The sequence below is a fragment of the Megalops cyprinoides genome, chromosome 4 (genome assembly GCF_013368585.1).
Source record: "Megalops cyprinoides isolate fMegCyp1 chromosome 4, fMegCyp1.pri, whole genome shotgun sequence".
Lineage (NCBI taxonomy): Eukaryota > Metazoa > Chordata > Actinopteri > Elopiformes > Megalopidae > Megalops > Megalops cyprinoides.
Window position 1 is genome coordinate 39,266,707 of NC_050586.1, and position 17,734 is coordinate 39,284,440.

Below are 17,734 nucleotides of genomic sequence, written 5' to 3' on the forward strand. Positions count from 1 at the left end.
AAACATTGAGGGGTAAGGGTCAATCTAACTGCGGAGTTTATTTGTCCTTAACTTTGAGCTCTATATTTATGTAAGTGTTATTTTTAACTGGTACTTCACCACAAGTTTGACGGTCATCAAATTTAATGGAAAACCTTGTGTCAGAATCCAAAGAATGTTCTGTTTGCTTCTTCTCAAAATTAAGGACAAAGTGTCACTGTGGCTAGACTGACCGCCCCCTCATAGTTTAAGTGGGTAAATTCTAAGGTACGAGGTAATTCATAAAGTGTTTCTAAATTGAAAATGACCTATTCTAGATGACAGCCTTCTCAAAACCATTTTTTTCTATCATGTTAACATTTTAAAACTGAATAATGCCCTAAAATATCCTGGCCTTGAACAGTGAATTGCTCATAGCAGATGTTCTTGGTTTTTCTCACTGTATTCTTATCATGATCGTTGTAAATCATAAAGACTTGTTTTCATTGGCTGGTTGTCAGGGGTGAACTCTCTGTGTGGCAGATGAGAAGAGCTATTTCAGCGGTCACACTGCTTCTGCAAGTGACTGCTCGAAGCAGTGCCCACTGCCACAGCCGAGCTGGTGCCAATTATAGACGGCCATCGATATGCAAACTGTAATTACACATTTCTCTGGCTGCATTTGATTATCTTTCTAATCAGATTCAATCTAAGCACAATATGCATTCCTAAATTAGAGAAACAAATGTAGGCAATTGTCACATTTTTAGTTAAATATTTTTGTTCATTTCACAGACAGCTGAAATCATCATATTGTGTGAGAAATTGTAAAAACTCACTTCCATTTCTTCCAACAGTTAAAAACAAATGCATACCAGGAAAGAGCTTGATAAAGAAAAGAAATAAAAACACTGTTAGCCAGTGCATGTGCAAATTATGTCTTACAAGACTGAACATCCTACGGTCAAGATTCCCTTCTTCTCATCTCTATAATTTCCGTTGTTTCTAAAAGCGGCGGGCTTGCTCTGGGAGATTCTTGGGTATGCTTGGGGCGGCTGAAGTTTTCCCAGCTTATGATTAAAAACATAATTGTGATTTTGATTGTAAATGAATTTGCCCGGTTTGTAGGGGTGTTTCATTTACTTTAGCGTTCAAATTTTCGCTTCCATCTGTGTGCAAGACTCTGCCTTCGGAACCAGGGCTTCACAGTCCGCGGTGGTGAATTATTTGATGGTGGTGGCTCTGAGGGATTTCTATTGAACGTGGATCGCCGTATGTTTACATCACCGTGTGATGGAACATAAAGTTGAGTCAGAGTTTACTGTCTGTGAATGCCGTTTCCACTGCTATCCACAAAGACCTGCAGGGGAACAAGGAAAACACATTAATGTGCGCATTCTGACAGAGAGCAATCAGGCCCAACTTGCATAACACCAACAGCCTTTAAACACTAGACCGGAGCATCCTAAACAGTCTAACTGAAACGGGATGGAGAATTTTTGCAGATAAAAAGATGTTAATAATGCATATTTGCACTGTATTGAACAGCAGATGAGGAGCTGATATATCTGCGATTTCCACTCTGTTTACCCACATACACAACATCATAATCGAATGCTACATGCTGTGTTTGATAAATGACATTTGTGCTGAATGGACTTACTACCACAGACAATATGCCTTTATCAGCCATTGTGAATGTTGACAAAGTAAATCATGTCTGCTCTGAGATGTCTGGGGAAGGATGATACATCACAGCAAAGAATATATTACCGCTGGTCCACAACATTTCACTCCCAGTGAAAAAGTACCTCTCAATGACTGAGCTCAAGCAAGGTACCATCATGGACAGATGGCATTTCCTCCTTGAGGGACGTTTCATCGTAGAGATGATAATCTACCTCAAGCGAATATGTAACCAGTATTTTACTAAATTTTTACTGAACTAAAAGATCTCCCTTTACACTCACATTTTATCATATCAGTGATACAAAAACATAGACTGTCCTGATTTAGATGAAATGCAGCGCTTTGAAAACTTTAGGTGTATCCACACATATTTCAATGTAATTGTGATGCAACTCATAAGATACCAATGCACATCTGTATGTAATGCAGTACATTTACATCAGTAACTCAACGATTTTGGAATTCTTTTTCAGATGAGGCCTTTTGTGTCTTTTTGTGTCAAGGTGACTTGGCATGTGTTCCTTCATCACTTACTTTAATTAACACAGACCTCTATAAATAGGAACAAACAAGATATGAGTCTATGTGCTCAGGGTTCAGTATAAACTCAGTATAATCTCAGTTATACTCTTGTTCTGCCAGCAGGTGTTCAGTTCAAAGGTTTTGCAGAGACACTTTGTTACTGCCTGGTTTTTATTGGACAGGCTCTGGCAAAGCCTCAGTATCTCTGTGGCAAGAACAAGAAACTCCACTTACAGTGCATTAGGAACACCTCAGGACAGTGGTGAGATGGAGAGCAGATGTCTACTTGACACTCAGTCCAGCAGAGCCTTTTTCAGAGCCTGGTTCTTCCAATATTCATTTCCACATACGTAAGTATTACAGCACATCTTAATATGCATTCATTATTTTTAATCAAACACTTCATTGTCAATGAGCTCCTGAGTTCTTATTTTATTCCAAAACCTCTCAACATGCAGTGTGGTTGCTTGTCCATTTATTAACTCTGCATGAAACTCTGAAGAAAGACGCTGCATGAATGGTGACCACACACTGTATGTCAACAATCACTGACATCACCGATACCTTACTACAAACAGCTAATCTGTGGAGAGACAATTTGCTGGCCATTATTGCATCTCTACTTTTACAAACAGGAAACGCTTATGTGTTTGTCTGGATTGTGTGTTAAAATGCAAACATTTCGACGGAAATGAACGTTGATGAATCCTGAATTGTGCGTGTGATGGTGGGCCCACACCAGTGAGACTTGAAATGTGTGCATATTCATGACTGATACATCAGGCCAGATGAATGTTTAATTTCATGTTTCACGCAACGTTTTCCCAGGCCCCTTTGGGTCAGGATTTTCAGGCTGCGTTATCTCCCTGGTTCTAAAGTGCGCAGAGACAGCCTGGTCCCTTGACATTTATCCAATAAAATCACGTGAAAACTAATTATATTTTGACAAAATAGCAGCAGAAAGCGTTGCAGAAAATTACTTTAAAAATACGTATGCCAGAATAAAAACTGTAACTCAATCACATCTACGATGAGAAAAAAGATCAAAGGATGCACACAGAATGAAAACAATGATAACAAAATTACAAGGAAACAATAACAGAAAGACTTGTATCTTTTGACTTAAGGGTAGTTCAGTTTCTATTTAAATTCCAAATACACTGCAAATACACCATGGGATTAAAATGCTATATGCAGAGAGACAGATGAAAGGATGACCAATCAGCTGCAGGTGTTTGGGACTTCTGTATGGATAGCATATAAATATACATATATTGTTTCGGCTGGTGAGAGGCCAGATCGGCTCCCAAAACCTGTAATATAACTCCATCAGTTCTGTCCCACAAATAGCAAATGTCCCAAAGCTAAAAGGGTGTCTGCAAGGCAAAAAGAGAAGGATAGCAACAGCCCCCAAGGGTTTTCCCTACCATCAGGTCTCACAGTTGGAAAAGCAATAGAGCTTCAGCTATGTGCCACAGCCTAATTTGTCAGATTATAACAGAAAAGGATCTTAATACATAACACATTCAGATTATTACTTTGAAATCTTTTTCACAGGCAGCCAGTGAAGCCTATGAAGTGAAGACACCAAAACAAGGGTTTTGTTTTTCAAAAGACATATCAGCTGACGAAAGACATGGAGTGCTTATTACATAAGAAATTGCAAAAAAAAAAAAAAAAAAAAAAACAGGTGACAATGTTTTCACCCTGTTTCATTTACTATTACTGAAATTACTTGTCCTATTTCTTGACCTACAGTGTGCTAAGCATTTCCCCAGTTTATTTTGTCTCTAAGCCAGCGTTTCTCAGCCAATGTGCCACCAGAGACAACCACATGTGACATGGAATTTTTTCAATTAAAAAACTGAATTGCTAAAACTGGCTGCTTCATTCCTACTCTAAAACTGTGTATTAAGACCATTTACTTCTATCAGTGTAACTCCGTGACATACTCTCCCAAGGTTTCACACCTATTGTAGCTATTTATATAGCCATAATAATGAGCAACTGTGGGGGTGTATGACCTTTGGTGAGGGGATAGTGGTGTGCCACAGGCTGTCTTCATTTATGGACAGTGCGCCATTGCAATGTGCCACCATTTAACAAACACTGTTCTAAGCCACACAGTTAGGCTTGCAACCAGTCATATTTCAGTTTGCTCCATTGATCCAAAACTGCAAGTCACCTGCATAGCAATGAAAATCTTCAATTCAATCATGTTAAGCATACCACAAGGATGATACATCAAGTAATACACGTGTTTGTAAGGACATTTTTTAGACAGGGTGACAAAAGCACAGGAATATATATATTGTTTATCGTTAATATTCCACATGCCTCTCTGTCCATGTCCTTTTATGTACCTGTGCAATACATCTGACCGGGGGCGGAGCCGATGGCTCGTTGCAGAGGGGCAGAGGCCCTTATACAGCCTATTATAGGCAGTATAGAGATGCAATACAGATCCAAGGGGAAACTTATGGAGACGGAAGGGCGGAACGGAGAGAAATGCGGATTACAATGACAATACAACACTGCGGCCACGTCAGAAGTGACGGCAATGGGAAATAAATCAATACAGCCGGCGATCGCCTAGTTCCTACTTGGACTCGAACAGAGGGCGTAATTTTTCTATAGCCGCACCCTCTGACCCCCCAGCTCACTCCGCTACAGCATCTGACCAATTGCTGGCAAGTACAATACCATTTACTGAACAATTTTGTCACTACAGCCACAATACCCTCTCAATAAAGAGACAATAGAGCTGATGTACTTCTTCCTTAAAAGGCTTCAGTGAGGCATAAAAATCCAGCTTAAGACCCTACAATGACATTTCTATTTCCTTTCCATCTACCCGCACACACACACACACACAAATACACAATACAAAACAACACAATGTACATGTTACGTTGACAGTTGTCAAAAATTGTGGTATAGCTGCATGCCAGTAGCACCACTGCTCAATTAATGAAGTTAGTCACCCTCGGCAAGAAGCTTTAAAATTCAATTCAGAAATCTTGTACTAATAAGCCATTCTCTCACATTTCAATATCCTCATGTGACAAGAATAAGAAATATGACTGTCGGGAAGGAGAGAGAGGAAAGAGATCATTCATGCCAAATTGTATATGATTCAGATTTATGATCAGTCTCACTGTGATATAAATTATACAATAGCATATCTATTTCATTCTACCTCCTGAAAATGTTAACACAGAAGTAAATTGATTCAGGTAAATGACACCATAAAATGATTATTACTGTGCTATGTTTAAAAAACTGTGTCCTTGTGGGCCAGAGCGCTTACAAAATGTCCTAAATCGCTGCTGAAAATCCAAAAGTAAATTTGTTCATCCCTACAGAGAATTCATCTGCCCCACTTTGCAATGATGTACGTTACAGACAAATACGCATGCAGTTTTTGTCCCTTTTTTGCCCACATTGAGTCAATTATTTTCTCTGGAACAGGCAGGAATGTGACAGGAACCTTTGTAAACGGTGTCCTAATGTCATTCTCTGATTTCCATTCGAGATTTTTAGGAGATAAACTGCTGCTGCTGCCGACCACAAATCCGGCCCTGCTGGCAGGGTGGGGCGGGCGCCAGGAACCCTGTGACCTGGAGGATTTAATCCCAGCTGTAGTCTGTGGTGAAGCGGGCCCGCAGCGAGAGGTGACTCATCACGGCGCCGCGGGTTTACATGGTGCTTGCAGCGTGGGTGGTGTGTGTGTGCTGCACTTCATGCGTTCGATCTAAGTGCCAAACTTGCCTGGGTCAAGAAGAACTCACCCCCATCCGTGGTCGCACGGTTTACGTAGGCATGTATACAAATGTATTTTTAGCGGGCGGGCAGATTATCATATTGTGAAAATTCCTTAGCGTTCAACGCACCGTACCCCTGGAAAAACTGCTCGCAGTTGAGTGCCTCCAGCTATTCATGTGCTATAATCACATTTTTCAGATTTCATCTCACCTCGTAATATTAGGGGAGAGAAGTGATGTTGGGATGTGGTATATGGCAGGGTGCTTTTAATTTTTGTTGACTAATGTTTTTAGAACCTGTCTGAATGAAACTTGCATCCTGAATAATAGTGCAGTGAGAAATTAACCATTATATCAATCTCTCCAATCATACCGTGATAGTCAGAGGTTAGTGACTTTACACAAAGTTTTTAAATTTTAAAATTAATTGCCCAGCACCATTACAAACAATATACCCAGTGTTAAGTGTAAAATAATTCACTTCAGACACATTGATCTTCAGACTTTGAATCTCTTGGTATGAAGGCATAATAGGAAGGTTATATTTCTCAAGAAAATGTCAGTATTTATCTCCAACATGTAAATCTTACAACACCCCTCCCACTGACAAATATACCTGGGATACCACTTGCCCTTGTGCCTGTTTGCCCACTATATGCACTTTTGTACGTTGTAAATGTAAATACCTGACACTTGCATGGAGTGAACTTACCATTTCCTTTTTCCTTGTTTGTTTCTGTTTTAACGGCGGCCTTTCCCTTTATATTTTAGATAATCCATAAATTCTCTTTTTTTCTAGAGTAGAAACTAGAAGGTGCTTATAAAAATATTACCAAAAAACTATTAATAATTTGAAAATGTTTGAGTTGAGGGGATGATTTACATCAAACGGTCGTGGTGGTGGACTTTCGGAGAATCGTCTTCTGTGGTTTGGGGGCGAGGGGATGAGGCACACAAGGTGGGTTTGTAGGGGGGAAACTATGACTGGCACTTATACCCCCATTTTCCAACAGGGGCATGCCCCGCGGTGGGGAGGAGCAGTAGTGGGTGGGGCTCAGTTTCATGTCTATCAGTTCGGAGTGCAGGTGCACATCTGTGTTGTTGATGTCGTATTGCAGATCGCAGTCCGGGCAGTACCCGTGGTACTGGACTTTCTCGCTGAAGCGGACCCGCTCCCGGGTGGCCTGGGGACACCTGTTCTTCTCGTGCCGCAGCAGGGGCGGAGGTGTGGTCCCTCGCTCCGGAATGTTTTTGGGAACACAGCACAGGTCCCTGTTTGGCACATTTATCGGTTTTGTCGGGAAGACTCCATTCCGAAACAGAGTCCCGTTGACCGGATTCCCTGACAGAGCGCTCGGCCCGCGGTCCTCAGTCCTGATAGGGGTTAGACGAGGAGGAGGCAGAGGAGGGTGTGCCTTCTTCATCACAGTCAGGATGGCGGGGCTGACCAAGGGCGGTCGAAGGGTGGCCTCTTCGGAGTGGTGTTTCATCTTCTCTATGCTGGAGGCTGTGGTGGTGGTCGTGGTGCTGCTGGAACTGCTGTTTAAGGTATCTGTCTTTGAGCTATCAGTCATCTCCTCCTCCAGCTGCAAGTCAGAGGTAAGGGTGTCTATCTCATGGACTACCTGCAAATACAAGAGAGAAGGGATCAGTAATGTGCCCTGCTGTACTGTGAACTGCATGGTTTTAGGAATTGCTGTTGTTGTAAAAAAAAAAAAAAAAGCTTACCTTTTTGTCAACAACACAAAATACTGTTTGTCTTTTTTATACATAATAAATCATACACATAATCTAGGAATATGGTACCTTGTGCATAACTTCATATGATTCACAAATATTTGCCAGATAGCTGTTTGAGAAGGGTTGAAACTCTTTTGGATTATGTCTACAGCATAAATAAAACCAGAAAAAACATGTTAATGTCTGTGCTCACAAGATGAGTTTGAGACCGACCTCAATACTTTAATCAGAGAATCAACAATACTATGTCTGAAGGCATTGTTTACTGTTAGAATCTTAAATGCTTTAGCAAGCTATACACATAGGTTTATATATAATAACATATCAAAACAGAATCTCCTGTTTCTGCAAATCCTTAAAGTTTATCAATCTTAAATAATTTTAACCCCCCACCCACCAGGATTCAGGCTGTTTGTTCACTTTTTAGTTATACTGCACTGTCACTGCAAGTCATCAAGGATATTGAGTTAGCATTTGACAAGTACTGATGATTTCATCTTGTTTTTCCATGGTGACTGACTCCAAGGATACTAGAAGATCGACAATAATTGCATTTTAGCTAGGGGTAAAAGGCTAAAAACATTAGTTTGCTGGCACACCAGCTGGATATAGACAACAATGGATGTGTGACAGGCAAAATATTGTGTTATCATATGTATACCACGAATATAACCCAACCAGCCCACAGAAATGCCTTTTTCCCCTAACTGGCAACAGGCACACTTAAAGAAAACATCACAGCCCTGTTCATTCCCCAGGAAAGAGGTCTAGGAAAAATATATGTGCTATATGTGGGTACATTTTTTGGACGCTGCTAGTATTTAAAATCTGTGATATCAGTGAAAAATCAAAAAGATGTCTTGCAACATTTTTTGCATTTCTCTGTTCTAAGCATATTTTGATATTTGGTGTCAGTCAGAATAATACTGCTCCCCAAACATTCAATCCACAGAGCCCTAAGCAATTTTACCACCTGCACCCATAATAACTTAATAACTGATTTATTTTCAATGTCATCTCTCTCTCTCTCTCTCTCTCTCTCTCTCTCTCTCTCTCTCTCTCTCTCTCTCTGTCTCTCTCTCTCTCTCACCTCAGGGGTCCATCAATACCTTCTCAATGTATTTGATATAATATCATGCTCTATCAGCATAAATCCAGGCTGGATTCCCTTGATCGTCTTGCTATTCATGTGCTCCTGAGTTCTGTATAAATGTTCTGTTTATTTCCAGTCCTCTACCAACATAGCATCAACCTTCCTATTGCTACCAGCTTGCATTATTACTCTCTAAGACACTGTGGAGTACTTTGCAATTGATCCCTGTTTTTGAAATAAATACAGCCCCAGTATCCCCTGCGCTCACTCAAGTGAAGCAGTTTACTTTAACTTCATATTCTTTCTGTCTGAATTCCCTTAATATCTCTGATCTTCCCAAGTGATGAGCCATTTCCAGCACCTTGTGTCTCTAGCATGGCTTGTTTTCTGTGGTTCATTGAACAGTACTGAACATTTCATTCCCCAGAGGTCAGTCCTAGGACCTTTGCTTTTTTTGACAGTAGTTCATCACATCTCAGTGATAGTCATGTGACTCCTCTCACTTTTCCTGGCCTGGTGATACTCAGCTTCTGTCCTCTCTTCCACCCTCACATCCAAAGCTCACCTCCCCATATATATATATATATCTCCAGTCAGGTTAGACACATATTCTTTTACTTTGAACATTTATGACTGGAGGATCAAAGGATGTTGCTGCTGGATTACCGTCCAGGTTTCTTTCCTCCTGAGCACTTAAGTGTGTGATTCAATTAATTATCACCTTATTTGAACTAATGTACCATTTCTCTCTGTTATAAGTTAGTCTTTTAAAGACCTGTGTAGAAAACCTGCTGGAGTGCAGCCCTTCAAGTTCAGGATCAGACATCCTTGATTTCAATTAAAAAAAAAGAAAAAAACAAAGGTGGACTATTAAAGACTATTAAAGCTACAAGCTTTTGTATGACTGAAACAGAACAGCAAATGTAAGCATATAAAACATTTGATGCATTAGATATATTAGATGACTCCATATTCCTAGTTTGTGCTTGAAGGGACAGATTTATCAAATGGTGGTTGGGTGTTTAATACTTGCGAAACTGCAGCCTAGGGCAATGAAGTGTCAAAGAATTTTTTTCTTTCTCCACTGAAATGGTATTTGTGTACACTAACTCTGGAAGACTCATTGCAGTTTGGCCTTTATATACAGTATATGCTGACGAATAAACATGTAGGCGTATTTAACACCAACCAAACAGACACACACTTTGTATTGCATGATTATGTGATTATGATTACGGCAATTCTTCTGCTATAATATGAAAATGTATAATGTGAAAAAGACTGAGGCCATGGCATTAAAAAAAAGATGATTATCAACACCATGGTTCCAATATTATTACTTGTCAGTCATATCATTGTTAACTCATGTCAAATTAACAAAAACAGCAATAAAACCTTAATATAGTGTCTTATAACACCAAGATACAGCAAAGTTCAAATGTTAGATTGTTCAGCATTTGCTGTTGCACTGATGAAAAGACCTTTATTTACATTTGTTCATTTAGCAGACACTTTTATCCAAAGTGACTTACATAGGTTACAGTTCTTTACAATGTTATCCATTTATACAGCTGGATATTTACTGAGGCAATTGTGGGTTAAGTACCTTGCCCAAGGGTACAGCAGCAGTGCCCCAGCAGGGATCGAACCAGCAACCGTTAGGTTACGAGTCCTGCTCCTTAACCACTATGCTACACTGCCGCCTTTATTATGATAAATGGATGTTTTAATACGAAATATAAATATCAAGTGCCTTACCCATTGCTGAAATCAGTCGTTAAATATTTCTGAGCAAAACCATTATGCAAAAAACCCTTTGCGTCCATTTTAATTCTGTTACTGCTACACTGACGCATGACTTCTACATGAAGTGGAGCCCTGCTCCCTACACCCTGAGACAGAGGCACTTAATATACTGCCACACAGAATCATTTTAAATTTGAAATATGCAAATATCCATACGCATACTCATAATACTTAGACCGTGGAAAGGATTTAGGACTCAACCATTAGCGGCACATTTCCTGTCATCCACGCATTCAAAGATATGGTTACAGGAAGACTTACCAGCAATTCAAATGCAATGACATCCTCTTGAAACCAATCATTATGATTGTCCTCGGGTTATGTTAGTTAATCGTGTCAAGAAGAAATTCACACTTAATGCATGTGTGCATGAAATGTGACATCATATGAAGCTTTACTATTGTTCATTATAAGTGACGACGCCACTTCTAAGCTTCAGACCATTTAAAAATTTATTTCACAACTGAGATTTTTTTCTTTTTTTCTCATTCTTATCATTTTTATCTCATCAGCAACTGTAGCCACAATACTACAACGAATGTTGCATCCATAAAACTGATATCAAACTGGATATCACTGAAAAGTCTCATTTGTGCACACAGTTACCAGAGGAAGGGCCAACAGTATGACCACAGTATATTTTATAGATCATGTTCATAACATTGGAGCCTTGAGGTTTTTCCACCACTTGAGGTTCATTGTAACTAATTAGTGATGCAAGACCCCCTGCTGTGAGTTAATTATCCAAGTGTTCTTTGTTTGAGTAGAGATAATTGAAATTATGTTTTGATCTTTTGAAAATCCAAATGGAGAGAGCTTGCATGGGAGTGCTAACACTGAATGTCTCTCACAAAACGGAACATTGTGGTTGGCAAAATGAATAACCTATAGAGCTAAAGAGCAATGTAAATGCTGACTCAAAACCTGAAGCAAAAAATTATATAGTCAGGTCAACTCCATATCTTCCTGTGACCTACTTTATGTAGCATGACAGGGCTGCAACAGTATATTTTTTAGATACTGTGGTACTGTAAGTAGGTTCACTTCAGAACAAAAAAGTTCCAGAAAATCAGTGAGTTGCTGAGGACTCAAAAGTCCTTTCAAAGAGCCTTACAGATATAATATAAAGGCATCCCTCAAGGCATTATTTATGAGGCTCCTCGGCACTTTTTGTATAGATTTCTTGAGATTTTAGCTGGTCTTTGAACAAGTCCACCATACCATTGTAAAACTCTTCTAGGATGTGGAAAAAATAATCATTGACTCAGGAAATTAGTGTTCTGAATGCCTATATGATTAAAATTAATGAGGACCTCCTTTGTGTATAGCCCACATTTACAGAGAGAATATCATTACAAAAAAATCTGAAAAATATTCCAGTTTCAGGGCTTAATATTTGTAATTATGGTTCTGCTTATGAGAAAACATGTACAGTATTTTCCTACCCTCACCATAAAAGAAAGGAAGAAGGAAGAGAAATGACAAAGAGAAAAGGAGATGTGGGTTTAGTTCATTGTCATTTGGATGCCTGCACAATTGACTAAAGTAGGCACTGCATCTAACTTTTGTGAAGTTTTCATTTACTCCTTTACTTTGGCAAGTTGTTTGCAATTAAAAAGCAGTAAAACACCTCCTCCAGTGCTTCTCTGATCAGCTTTCCTTTTTTCACATTGACAGAAATGACATTAACCTCCTCCCTGCTCTTTTCTGCTCCCCTTAACTTTATCTTAAGACCAAATAATCTTATAGCTCTGCATATTGTAAGGGAAGATCCTTCAGCTCATGTTCTCACAAGTCTGAAATCCCTAACTGAACAGGAATCCCTGCTGCTGTTAGGTCATGATTATCCCATTACCGTACTGATGGAACTAATTAGGTCCTCTCAGGACAGAGGTTTTATATATTATCTCTCCCCCTTTGGAGTGCCCCACAGCTCTGTTTTAGGTCTATTGCTAATCTGCCTATGCACATTCCCTCATTGTTCATTTCTCTCTATATCCACATGTGTAGATGGTGTGCGGTTAACTGAGATGTTCGCTCACAGCTGACATACAGTACTACTGCTATGTTTGGAGTGACATTGCCATCCTCAGAGGTGCTTATTGCTCTGGGTTCCATCATTAACAACGTTAAAACACATTATTTTTCCACTGAATTTCCACATTATATTGGGCAAGCTGATACAGTTTCCTCTGAACCCAGGTGTGTCAGGTGGAGGCAGATGTGTTTATCCTGTGTAAAAACCACAGTCAAAAAATATTTTTGACTGTTTACTCATGGCAAGGTAGCAAAATCTTGTTCACATGTCATTGTCAGTTCAAACTACACCACACTAGATAACATTGTAGCTTCCCTGCTGTCATCAGCAACATTTGCCACAATCTTTTTGTTGCATTCTCTCCAAAACAGGAATAGCAAATATACAAGCATCAGGTTTTTTTTTCCTCAGTCATACGTTGGCAAGCAAGCATGAAAATTTGCCTAGAAACCATTTAATTATTTAGGGACAAATGCAATATAGGCAAGTGTAACCTTGGAACCAAAATAATCTGTTGATGTTCTGGGATCAGCAGAGGATGTGCAGCACAGGTGACACTCTGCCAGCTGAAATGCAAACCACCATATTGGATCACAACAGACCTGCTCATTTGCAGTCATGTTACACAGGCCAAATCAGAACATATCCCACACCTTATATTGACTAAACTAAATCTAGAGGGCTGTGGACCAGCAGAACCTATATATTTATGAGATGATTACATCAAAAGCTATTTTGACTGTAATGTAGAAACAGTGTATATTTATGTTCATATATAACAGACCTAACATATTTGCTTCAATACTTCATCTTATTTTGGCTTTTGTTTGTGTCATTTAACTCATTCTCTCTCATACTTATTAATATATATATATATGCTCTCATACTGAATTTATTCATATCAGCTCAAATTGTTATATTTTAAGTGCGTACATTTTCGCTTCTAAATAAAACCCTACACTTAGACCTATGTGATCTCACTCAGGAATATACCTTAAGGACATGGTAACTGGTGACTTATTTTGAGCTTGTGTGATTCTGGAAGTGTTGTTACTCATGAATAGAAGAGCTTATTCGAATCTAACCTAAGACACAGTGTTACAGTGAAAAGCGTACAGTGTTCAGGAATACTCAGGAACTTGTATGGTATGGGTGACAAGATATAACCTGGAATGTTAACTCCTCAGAAATGTATTGATGACCTAAGTAAGTGACCTTATACAGGATTATGACAGCATGTTGTTCATTACAAAATTGTCACAATCTCTGAAACTGAATTGAAATGAATTTTTTCGAGAGACACAAAATAAAGTTATTGCATACAATTCTGCATGCCATGCAGCAGTATGAACTTCACTGGCAACTCTCAATACTAAATACTAATGTAAAACTGTTTTGAGTGCCTAAACATCCAGCTACACATCATTAAAATCAATGTACCTCACTATGTCAAACGCGTCTGTCCTCTAAATACTTGTTTCAGAACGAAAAGGAAAACATGCAGGAGTTGCAGTTAACAACTAGAAATAATGGACGATTCTACTGAATTAAAGTCCTTGCTTTCTACAGTCATCTTATATATTATGTATCTTATATATAAACAGAACACGATGCCTTCCTTATTTACATATTACATTATCTGATATTATATTCCTGTGATTTATTTTGTTCGAATGCTGTGGTAGAATACAGCAGGCCCATTGTTTTCTTATTCTGAATAATTTAGGTATCTGTAGAAACGTGTGGCCAATGTATAGATTTCATGATGACACATTTGCTGACCTCATAGCAAAGATTGTTTGCAACGGAAAAAGAAAGAAACCTCCTTTTGGATAGTCCTTAATGATGTGGGCAAGACACACTCTATAGCAAGGAAATGACCGGATAGAAAGCATGTGACTGGTGACGAATTATCCCCATTCAAAGCGTGCCATTTATCGTGTACTAATTTAAGATTATAAAATACCTACAAATACACAACGAGATTAAATAAAAGATTACACATAATTCGTTATCGAACCATTCATTGTTAATGAAACCTCCGTGTCACGTCTCAGAGCATGCATCACAAAAAATGAAACTATCATCTAAATGGGTAAATAAATAAATAACACAATATGATCACATAGGTCCGAATGAGAGCGGTAGGTAGCTAAACACAGCGACTATCTAGGCCTTTGACCAGTTCAATTTTACATTGCCTACACCGTGTAATTTCCATCGGATGGTCCACTATTCACGTTTCCATCTTGATAAAAACGCCTAACTGGATGGTCAAGCCTGAAAAACACATCCCACGTTTTAAAAATTTCCGGAGCAAAAGAAGCACAAGTCACACGTAAACCAATATTATGCACAACACTAACCTCTTTGAGTTCTTTTGCTACATCCTTTAAGTCTCCAAGGATGGTTTCTAGATCTTCCACGATTGTCTTGATCTGTCGTTTTACTTTAACTTTGGAGACTACTCCCTCTGGTTCCGTATTTGTTTTCCCTGACATTCTTCGGTAAAGCACAACAAATATTCAAGGATCACGAATAAATCCTCTAGCCGCGATAGGAACTGAATGTCCACGCATTTTGAGGGTTTCCCCACTTTCATTTATAGTCTACATTGCTGAAGAATGTAGCGAAGCACATCGGCAGAGCCCCGGTCAGCACGCCTGCGCAAGAGTGCATATCGAGATTAATATTATTTTAAAAGATTAAAACAAAAAAATGTCAGTGAAGTTGCGTTACACCACAATAGCTGTTTCCAGTGCTTTCGCTTACGTTCTTGTCTGAGAATGTCTCCAATTTGTGGTTGCCCAAGCCGAAGCCCCGCATGTTTCTCCATTTAGAGATTCTTCACATCAAGTGTCAGAAAATACAGAAGTAAAAAATGAAGAAGAAACGGGAGTGGAGATTATCCCTACTTTATTCCTTTGAAAATATATTTTATCAGTCTTAACATTCCGTGAGTAGCAATGCCCGACACTGCGCGTCTCATGCGAAGATTCCTCTTCTCATTCGATAATTTCCCAGATAATTATATCAGCATTGATGTTGAAGTATTCCACCCAAATGCATAATTAGTCAGCATCATCTCCAGACGATTAATGATTATCATCGTGTATTCATGAGCCAGTTCAACAGGGACCCCGGCTGCGGTAATGGCATATCCGTCATCTGATGGCATTCGTAACAACTGCAGGGCTGATATCTAATGAAAATGAGCTGCATCACTATTCCGCCCCGTTGCACGAATTCAAAAGTGATGGCTAGGCCCACAGTAGCGTGGTTTACCCCACATTCAGACACCTATGGTAGATTAGTGGGATTACATCACAGGGAAACAATCATGCGTTAGTTACAGAAAATAAATGTGCTTACTAGTACTTGAGAATAACTACATGCAAATGCAGATTGGGAGGCTGACCTGTGGTATAATCCAGGTGGTATGATTAAAACGGCTAAATCTTGCTAAAGTGAGTCCCGTCCATCTCTTTGCATCTTATTGTAGTCACATTGCTGACAACTGCTCAGTATGTGTGGATGCTGGCTGCAAAGCACTTCTAAGTACTAAGTCTAGGTGCCATGCGGGCTATGTTAGGGAAATAATCCTCACAAAAAACAAGGCAAAAAACTTTAACAGAGTGCAACATTATAAACTTGTATGCAATAAAGTTTTGAGATAGTTAATGGAACAGGGACCCACAGCGTGAAATTGCATAAAGAGCATGTTCAATGCAGAGGCAGATAATATGCAGTGTTGCAAGACAAATTACATGGCAGGTCAATGTCAGGGGACTTAAAATATAGCAAATGGCCCGCTTCACATCAAAAATTGAGTCTCAAGAACACTTTGGAGGATGAGTAGCTATTCTTCCTCAAGTGGGAGTCCATTCCAACCTTGCAGATTAGATGTGGTCTACAGAGCTTGGTCAGAGCCAATGGTTGCTGAGTCATGACAGGCTGCATAGCTCAGGACACATGACAAAAGACACACAGTGTGCTAACGGGTGCTAGCACATTAATTGCTGGATATATGGAGCATATTAAGAATGTGAGCAAATAAACAATTAAAGTTTACCACTGTGCTGTGGTAAAAGATTGCTGATGGAATGAAAAAGATGGCACATGTTTACACAAAAATGAACACCACAGCGAAGATTGCCAGGACACGTTATAGTTGTAGTACTGCCAGGAGGTATCTGGCAGGAGTGAGATAGAGGAAAGAGACAAGCCACAACAAAGCAGAGAGGGAAAATAATTCTAAACTAAAGATGATTTCATTATTTATTTATTTATCCACTTATCTATTTGGCAGACGCCCTTATCGGGGACGATTTGCGGAGTATTAATCAGTACAACTGCAGAATACGAATAGAGTATGAGCAAACACAAGTACAACCGGTTGCATAACGCACAGATGCTTAAATACTTCAAGGCAACTTAGAGCAGTGGATACAATTTTAAGTACAAATCCCTAAGTCTAGCAAATCCAATATGCAGCATACTTACCAGCTGCTGCCTACCTTTAGCAAATATAAAATAAGCAGTTTATTAAAACAGCTGTGAAGTGCACTTCAGTAGTTCAGAGATTAGATTGAATGGAAGAAGCTAAGGAGCGATTGTACAGATGAAGTAGGATTATACAATAGCTGTTTAGATTATCTCTAGCCATAATTATGTGTGTGATGATTATTTTATAGTAGAGGTCCAGGAAACATCAAACAAATAAAATTATATTATCAATCTATAAATACCCATACCATGATCTTTATGCATATATAGCCAATGTGGTCTAAATTTGTGCAAATCCATTTCAACCTTATTCGACCTTTGACTCAATGAACCTGACCTTGATTGATCTACACTATATGGAACTCTAAAATCTATATTTTAATATGGAGTTGGTCCCCCTTTTGCAGCTATAACAGTTTCCACTCTTCTTGGAAGGCTTTCCGCAAGATTTTGGAGTGTTTCTGTGGGAATTTGTACCCATTCATTCTGTAGAGCATTTATGAGGTCAGGCACTGATGTTGGAGAACAAGGCCTGGCTTGCAATCTCCGTTCCAGTTCATCCCAAAGGTGCTGAATGGGGTTGAGGTCAGGGCTCTGTGCGGGCCAGTCAAGTTCTTC

At 39.3% G+C, this 17,734-nt stretch overlaps 1 protein-coding gene across 1 annotated transcript; it reads right to left on the reverse strand.

The window, feature by feature from the left end:
- Positions 1-976: 976 nt before the first annotated feature.
- Positions 977-15,148, reverse strand: prr16 (proline rich 16). Its single transcript, XM_036528010.1, has 3 exons — positions 14,977-15,148; positions 6,646-7,558; positions 977-1,318 (listed from the first exon to the last, which is right to left on the reverse strand). Exons 1-2 carry the CDS (start codon positions 15,109-15,111, stop codon positions 6,818-6,820), a joined length of 876 nt encoding a protein of 291 aa, XP_036383903.1. The 5' UTR covers positions 15,112-15,148; the 3' UTR covers positions 977-1,318; positions 6,646-6,817.
- Positions 15,149-17,734: the final 2,586 nt, after the last annotated feature.